Source organism: Nicotiana tomentosiformis, chromosome 3 (genome assembly GCF_000390325.3).
Source record: "Nicotiana tomentosiformis chromosome 3, ASM39032v3, whole genome shotgun sequence".
NCBI lineage: Eukaryota > Viridiplantae > Streptophyta > Magnoliopsida > Solanales > Solanaceae > Nicotiana > Nicotiana tomentosiformis.
This window is the reverse complement of record NC_090814.1, coordinates 94,341,873-94,350,754: the sequence shown is the minus strand read 5'-3', so window position 1 is coordinate 94,350,754 and position 8,882 is coordinate 94,341,873. Positions and strand designations below refer to the sequence as shown.

Sequence of the window (8,882 nt, the reverse complement as noted above, 5' to 3'; positions counted from 1 at the left end):
AGACTTATTTAAGCTTAATGTTTTACTTTTGTTAGATTAATTTGAAGTATTATTATGCTATAAAAATTTGAAATAAAAATCTTTGAAATTTGATCCTTACATATCAAGTTGTCAACACTCCAGCAAGCGAATTCTTTATAATCCCTTCCCCAAACCCGAAAATCTACCGTATTTTTTCCCCCAAAAAACCCTAGGTCGTCTCTAACAAAGGAGATAAAAGATTCAAGCTGAAATTTCTCAATATCTTTCTCTTGTTTCATACCAGTAACTGAAGACTCGAATAAGTAAATAGTTTTCTTCTGTTTCTTTCTTCCTTTTCTCTTTATTGGCAGTGGATTTTCTTCTATTTCTTTCTTTCTTTTTTCTTTAGTGACTCAATGTAATTGCCAGTAGATTCGTCTGGTTCGATTTCTCAAAGGACAATGAATATTATTTGTCACTGTGGGATCAATGCTCTATTTAAAACATCACGGTCAGAGAGAAACCCAGGTCGCCGATTTTATCGCTGCAGAATCGACGAAGTAATCACATGAATTTATCGTCGCTGTTGAATTGTTCTTCATTATTTGTTGATTTTACAAATTGTATCTTTTTTTGGTATGTTTTTTGCATGAGAAAGATGGATGCAAATTTTTTATGTGGTATGAACCTCAATTTCTAGATCAAGCTACAAGGGTGATGTGGGAGTTATTGAAGAACGTAAAAAAGAATGATGCAACTGAACTTAATGCTAAAAGGTGGAAAAAATGTTGCTTGGTGTTAGTTATGATATTTATGTTGTGGGTTTGGAATGGCATTACTGTTTGATCGTATTAGATGCGATACATTGTATCCGATATCACTAGTTGTAATTGGGACATAAAGTGTACCCAAATTTGGACTATGTATTCAATCAATGATAATGGTATTTTGGGGTGTACTTTACATGGCTTATACTATATTTGACTTCTGCAAGATTTGTATAAATGGTATTGATAAACGATGCCAACACAAGACCAAAATACAAGCGTATGAAGGTTGACAGTAACATCGTATAATATTGGCCAAATAAAGACTTATATATATATAAGACCAAACTCATAAAGAGCTACAAAATAAGTTATTCATGATGCCAATACAAGACCAAAATATAAGAGTTAAAGCACAGGCTGTCCTTGAAGCCAATATAAGAACTAAACCAAAGGCTAATCATGTAGCCACCAATACAATACAAAAAGGCCATACCAAAATAAAGTTTTTTTTTCAAGAAGTCATTACTACATGTCCAAATACTTAACTAAATAAGCACCTAAACCATATTAAATAATGAAATTGCTTGGTTCCACTCCTTTGGCTTGACAGAAAAAATTAGGATGTGCCTTCTTGACTGGAGGTCTTTTTATTCCTTGATTCACTCATCCGCTAGAGTTGGTTAGTTGTTATTGCTTGTCTTCCTTTTCATTTTAGACCAGACGGCTTAAATTCAATATCTATATTGGTTTCAGTTGAATTCTTCAGAGGTCTCCCATGTGATATCACTCTTTCAAATGGATTACCAAGCTGAAAAATATCACATATTAGTCACAGTTAATACGAAATATAAAATAACACTTGCTTGAAATAATTGTTGCGTACATTCAGAACAGTTGCTCCACTCACAGTGTTTGTATATATACCAAATCCTACAGGTCTTGGCCTATTTTGTCTAATGTTAGAAGATGTGCCTTCTTGACTGGTTTCATATCATCTTCCTCTAGAAGCAGCTATTTGGAATGCTCTCTTTCTTAAGCCAATACCTCTCCCTCTTCCCCTTCCCCTGCCTACACCAGTTGATTGTGTTTGATTACATCTGGTGACGGTAGTTGTATCATCACAAATTGAAGATTGAGCAGGCTGTCTTGGCTGACTTGGCTGCCCCATAACGTGCTGCAATGTTAACACCAAATAAATGATTAAGTATTAAATTATAAATCACTATTAAACTTAATTGAACAACATATTACCTCTGTTTTGCAGGCTCTCTTGTTGTGTCATACTTGATGATATTTTGAACATGTCATCTTCACCCCTTTCTTGGATAGTTTGCTATACTTTACCTTTTTGGGCTCATACTTTGCCTTTCTCCTACATCTTTTTGGTCTACCTGGCATTGGTTTTGGCTCTGGAGGCTCAATAACTGGATTGTTAGATTCTGGCCACATCTTCATATTGGGCATGGGTTGAAGAAAATACTTGTAAGCCTTTAGGAGTGTTTCTTTTCTATACCAAAATTTAACATGTTGTTCTGGCTCTTGTTCTAAGTGATAGTATGAACAAACAATATGTTGACACGGTATTCCCTTCAACATCCAGGATCTACGAGTGCAAATCTTTGCCACAATATTAACAATAAATTTCTTATCACATTCTTCAATCTCAAAACCATCATGTCCATTAAATCTTACTTTACATCTCCTAGACAGTTCCTTGTTCTCCTCTAAAATCATCATTGCCATTGGTGAAATGTCACTTATCCAAGTCTCAGCAAAATTCCTCATGTCATTATTTCTATTCATTATTTTGTGTCTGATTTCCTCCAACATTGTTATAATTGACTTATGTCTAGGTCCAACTATCCAAGAGTTAAAAATTTCATACATATTGTTCTTAACAATATCACATTTAGAAAACTTACTAAAGTAAGCCTTGTACCAATATTCTTTATTATACTTCAATAAGTCTTCACACATTTTAGGACCACCAAGTAAACTCAAAGCATGTAACTCTTCCCTGAACTTTACCTCATATGTTGATTTGGCACATCTTCAGAATTGGTTTCTTCTTTCTTCACCTCTCCAGTTTTGAGCCCAGTTAGACCAAATATGTCTTGCATACATTCTGTGTTCAGCAAATGGTAGTAACTCTATAATTGTTTGGGTACAATTTACTGCAATAACAAGTAAAAACAGACCTAAAAATGAATAAAGTTGGAATAAATGAAGTAAAACAACAATTTGAAAATAGAAATACATCACCTTTTGCATGTATGACATCAGTGTTAAGCCAATTCCATCTCCCATATCCAAATCTGATTTCAGCAAGTTGATGAACCATGTCCAAGAATGCTTGGTCTCTTGGTCCACCACAACCCATGTTATGGGAAACATCTATTGATTTTTATTCTTTCCAATTGCCACCAATAATTCACCTTTGCATGCTCCTTTTAAAAAGTACTCATCAAATCCAATAATCTTCCTACATCCTTCTAACCAACCCTTCTTCAAAGCATCAAAACAGATGTAAAAAAATATACAAATAAATTCTTTTCAGGTACAGTATTTGTATCTGTTCTGATCCAGTAAGTGCTCCCAGGATTAGTCTCCTTGATAATATCAGCATAATCACACAACCCTACAAATCCCATCTTCCAGTCCCCCATGAACTCTTGTATTACCCTACACTTAGCCCTATAACCAACAGTTCTTCTAACATACAAACTAATCTTGTCTCTGATATGATCTTGTAACTCTCACAGTTTTATACCAGGTGTGGATATGATTTTTTTTCTAAATTTGTGAGCAATATATTTAGATGTGCACAACCTATTCTTGGTGTACTTATTGCATTTGTGTTATGGATGGTACCTCTTCACAATGAAGTCACCAGAATCTCTTTCTTTGCCTGCATACAGTGTCCTTTTGCATCTGCCAGTTCTGCACTTCACAAGTACTCTGTGGCTCTCATTTGATTTTAATTTCAGCTGCACCTTGTACTCAATAGCATAATTGGTCACTGCCTTCCTAAACTCTATAGCATTTTCAAACACCATCCCAAGTTCAAAAATAGTAACTTCACATTTAGGATCATGTCTATCCTTTTTGCTTCTCTTTATAGCTGGTAAATCAACACCCCTTTCAGCTTCAACATCTGACTCATCCTCAGAATCATCACTTTCAAGGTCTGAACTACCAAGATAGTCCTCATCCCCACCTAAGTTCCCTGCATATTTGTCTCTATTATTTATTCTAATGTCTTCAAATCCTTTATCTAACCCAACTTCTCCTATTGGTACTTTATGTGTTGCAGTGGTTTTTTTTCTATTCTTTTTCAGCTGTTTTTTACTCCTTCTTTCATTTCTTAGTTCTCTTAGCTCTTCATCAACCTCGCTATCATCTACATCAGGTACGACATCCAATTCAGACTCATTGCTATCCAGTTCTGATAGAAGATCAAGATTGGTTGTGTCTTCAATCCCATCCAAGTCTTCAAAAACTACATCTTCTAGTGCCAAGTCCTCTATTATTGGTGCCTCTTCAACCACACTTAGGTTATCTTCAGCATGTACTTTTGTATTTATATTGTTTGACCCAACATGTGCTGCTCTAGACCTAATAACTGAAAGGTTGTCTTTAACATCTCCCCCACTAGTAGGACCACATGGTACCACCCCTTCCACTACAACATGGCCATTAACAACATGCTCAATAAATAAGTCCAAATACTGCAAAGGTTTAAGATGAGAGAAAATATTATAAAGCTGAGTGTCATTTTCCAACAAAACAAAGTCTTTTGTCTCTTGGTTCAAAACATAGAAACCAACAACAGTATTATATCCAAGATCTTTAGAATAAAATTGTAATTCAACAAAGGAAAAGTGATCTTTTTCAATACCGTAGATTCCCGCGTCTCTTTTACCTATGTATTTGGGCTTGGATTCATTGGTAAAAGTACCACCATGGTGAAATCGGGCTTGAATAAAGTCCTCGGACATGACAAAGATTTTACACTGCAAAAAAAAAATAAAAGACAAAAAGCCCAACTCAAATTCTCTTAATCGGACAAAAAAAACCCTAACTTTTTAGGAAAAATTTCAAAATGACCATTATAACTATAATAATCATAAATATAAACAATATACAAGCTTACCTGTACTTAAAAACCTTGATTATTCCTGAAATGGAAAAGGGCCAAAACTGCCCTTGAAGTATCGAAATTGGTACAAAAATGCCCTCCGTCCACCTATTTGAATAAAAATACTCCTACCGTTATTTTTTTGGCTCAACATTACACTTATTACTAACAAAAAATTCTGGAGAAAAAAAAATTAATTAGTATCCACATGTCACCGTTTCATTGGCCTAACTTAAAACGTCAACTAAAATATAACTAAACTTACCCTTAACCCGTTCGAATATTGACCCGCTCCGATTTTAAAACACAACTCTCTCTCTCTCTCTCTCTCTCTGCCTTGTTGCTACTTGGGCGGAATTCACCGGCGGATCCGCCGGAAATAGCAACGTACACAGTAGCCTATCTCATTTACAAATTATGAGTAGAAAATCCTTTTTTTACTAGACTTAACATAGTAATCTAATCGAGAAAATTGAATCCATGATAATAATCAAAATAAGAAAATAAATACTAGTGAAAAAATTATCTAAAAATATTGTTAACTATTATTAGTACATCATATGAACCCAGTGTGTATGAAATGTGATAATTGCACAATACCCATAACACGGAGTAGAAAAGCTTACATATTAATTGAATAAATAGTGAAATAAAAAAAAATAGAAATACACATCACATAAACAATAAAAAAAATTGAAAAAAAAACATCCTCAAATTTTCACGGAGGAACGACAAAAAATAGCGAAGAAACCCCCCACAAATTTTAAATAAAGAAAAATTATATAATAAAGAACACCCATTGCATAAACAAAAAGAATCTAAACTTTTTGCATTAAGAAGAATATGCCAATTCCTTTCATCTTCCATAAAAATAATGCTAATAGAGAACTCAATTTTGAGTTTGCCTTATGAATAATAGTAGACATACACTCGTAAGTAAATGCTCACTAAAATGAAATAGCGAAGAGAGAGAGAGAGAGAGAGAGAGAGAGAGAGAGAGAGAGAGAGAGTTATGTTTTAAAATTGGGGCGGATCAATATCTGGGCGGATTATGGGTTGGGGTTTATGTTAGGCCAATGGGACGGTGACACGTGGATATTAATTAAATTTTCTTTTTTTTATGAATTTTTTATTAGTAATAAGGGTAATGTTGAGCCAAAAAATAACGGTAGGGGCATTTTTATTCAAATAGGTAGACGAAGGGCAATTTTGTACCAATTTCAATACTTCAGGGGCAGTTGTGGCCCTTTTCCGTTACTGAAATTAGTAGCTCATTAACATGGGCTTCTAGATTGTATACATGCAACCGACCCCTCAACAAATACCTCGCTTAATAGTCGGTTAAACAACGAAATACACTTGTAAGGATGGAAGAAAATTGAAATTGAACAATAATCGACCTATAATTTTTGGGGTTTTACGGTGGAAGACGACGAGGAGATGGGTAGTGGAAAAACGTATAGAGGGGAGATGGATTGATAAACGGGTTTGATTTAGGGTAAAATGAAGTGAGTAAATCTATTTTGAGGCAAACACAACTTATGTGGACTACTTAGATACGTGAAGGATTTTTATTAGCTACATATTACACATCGGCCGCGTTTACATACACGCTCCTGAATTTTAAGACCGGATATGAGGTCTGTGTTTATTTGGCGCACATGGAAGGATGTTTGCGTGCCTGATAGGAAAGAGCCAAACTTTACGTGTCCATGTGAAAATGGGTGCCCCGGTGCGTGTCTATGTATTTGGCATAAACTCTAATTTAGCTTGCCAAAAGTTCCAATCGTGGTAAGCTTCAACGAGGTTTTATTCGAAATTTGCTTTTAAATGTTTCTTTTTATTAAGCTCATTTAGGTGAATCCGGGAGTCTAACTTGTCATGATTTATTTAGATTACGTTACTAATGGCTCATTATTTTCCCTTCAATTCACTCGTTATTCATGCTCATCAGTTTAGCTCATATGATGGTTTTTACTGGTCAAACAGTTAAGAAGGTGAAATAAATTTTTGAAATTTATGATCTAAATATTTATGTAATTATAAGTTATCTCGTTACTAATAATAAAATAAAAAAATTAAATTATTTTTAAATATAAAAAAAAATTATAAATATTTTGGAGTTTTGCAAAGAAGGGATCGAAGTACTAGTACTTATATGCACTCTCACCTAACAATCTACATAGACAATTAAGTTGCAAGAAATCTGGCACATGAAAAATCCAGTCATAATAAACTTTCCGGAATACAATATAATCTTCCCTCAATTTCATCTTACAAATAAAAAGGTAAAAAGTGAAAATATGAATTGTATATCAAACTCCTGAATTTACAGGAGAGTACATGACCATGATCATGATTAGACAAGAATAATGAATTTCAAACTTAGAATTTTAGTTTTTAAAAAAATCAATAGGGAATGATAGTCTCGAAACAGTGGACACCATCCAATTCCAGCGCAAACCTCTGCCTCTTCAGCTGCTGTTTGCACGAAGATGACGGCGGCGATGCCTCTCCGTCCTTCTTCAGACCACCGGTTGAGGAAGTAGACGGCGGAGAAACACCACCAGTCTTCTGATCTGATCCAAGAGGTCCAACCCCTTTTTGCTGTTGTTTGTTCTCGGTACTAGGTGCCCCAAAAGAGGTCACCTTTTGTCCAAAAACTTCAGCAGAGAGAGCATCAAAGGAACTGAATATAGACATCATCATTTTTGGTGTTTTTATTGCTTCTAACTTGGAAAACAAATGGAGTTAAAAAGACAAGAAACTGAAAGTATTGCTTTGTTGGTTTCGTTTATGAAACAAGTGTTGTAAACTTGGATACGAAGAAAAGAAGCTGCAGAAGTAGGAGTATATATAGGGTGGGTGGATTAAAGAAAAGGAAATCCTTTCCCAAGTAAAGTTGGAAAGATTTGGAAGTGGACATAAGGAAAGGAAATTTCGGCCATTCTCCAATACGTTGAGTTGGTTCGCAAGTTTGGACTTAGATGGCTTGTGGGTAAGCCAAGGAACTTCGAATACTAACACTCCCCTATTAACGCGTTGATATTTTGGGTCTATTATTTTTTTTTTTTGTTTTTATACGACATGACATGATGTATATCTTCTGGATTTAACTGGAAGTTGTTTAATTCGAGTTATTCATTTAATTTAATGGGTATAAAAGGAAATACGCATAGAAACGTCAAACGTGTCATGTTTTTTTCTGGTTTAAGGATGAATGCGTATCCTTTTACCCCTTTTTTGGGGCATGCTAGTTTCTATTGTCAAGAGAAAGAGTGTCTTGCTCTCGATCTACGTATAAGATCGGACCAAATTATTAAAAGAAAATAAGGTACGAGATACAATTATTATATAAAAAGGTAGGATAAAAGATAAAATATGATTATTTAATAATATGAAAAGGCAATATGAGAAAAAAAATAAAGTAACGATGCGACCACACCAAATCGGTCGTTCCATAAAGTGGTGCTTTTCGTCGTTACGTAACGACGAATTTAATGATGCGATATAATAAAATTTAAATAATTATCAAAACAAATATAGTATTTAAAGTAACAATACAATACAAAAATAGAAAGAAATCTTGATTTTTATACAATTAGATTTATAGAAAAACAGGGTTAATCATAGTCAATATCAATATTCAATGATTGGTCTAACACTTTCGGGGCGTATATTTACCGTATAATATTAAATAAGTCTATCTTGGAGTAATGATGGAGCAATAAAGACTAATAAATATAAAAGGTAGCAATAAATAATAATAAAAGGCTTTTAGATAGTAAATTAGAAAAAGATCACCCGACAAGGATGAAGTCTTTCAATATGCTCTCTCACAGTGATGGATGATGACAAGCAAGTGTATATTCCTATTCTTTTTGGATCGGGAGAGATGGGTCAAAGAAAAGAAGTGTAAAATAAGCTTCGTTTCTATTCAATAAAGTGAGAATCTTGCATAGAAAATATTGATGATATTATTTACAATGTCCAATCCCCCATTTGGTCTACAT

General features: G+C 34.2%; 1 protein-coding gene across 1 annotated transcript; it reads right to left on the bottom strand.

Annotated features, from left to right (window-relative positions):
• Window positions 1-7,076: 7,076 nt before the first annotated feature.
• On the bottom strand, window positions 7,077-7,859 carry LOC104092705 (uncharacterized). The gene has a single exon (XM_009598363.4). It carries the CDS (start codon window positions 7,576-7,578, stop codon window positions 7,279-7,281), a length of 300 nt encoding a protein of 99 aa, XP_009596658.1. The 5' UTR covers window positions 7,579-7,859; the 3' UTR covers window positions 7,077-7,278.
• Between the last annotated feature and the right edge of the window lie 1,023 nt (window positions 7,860-8,882).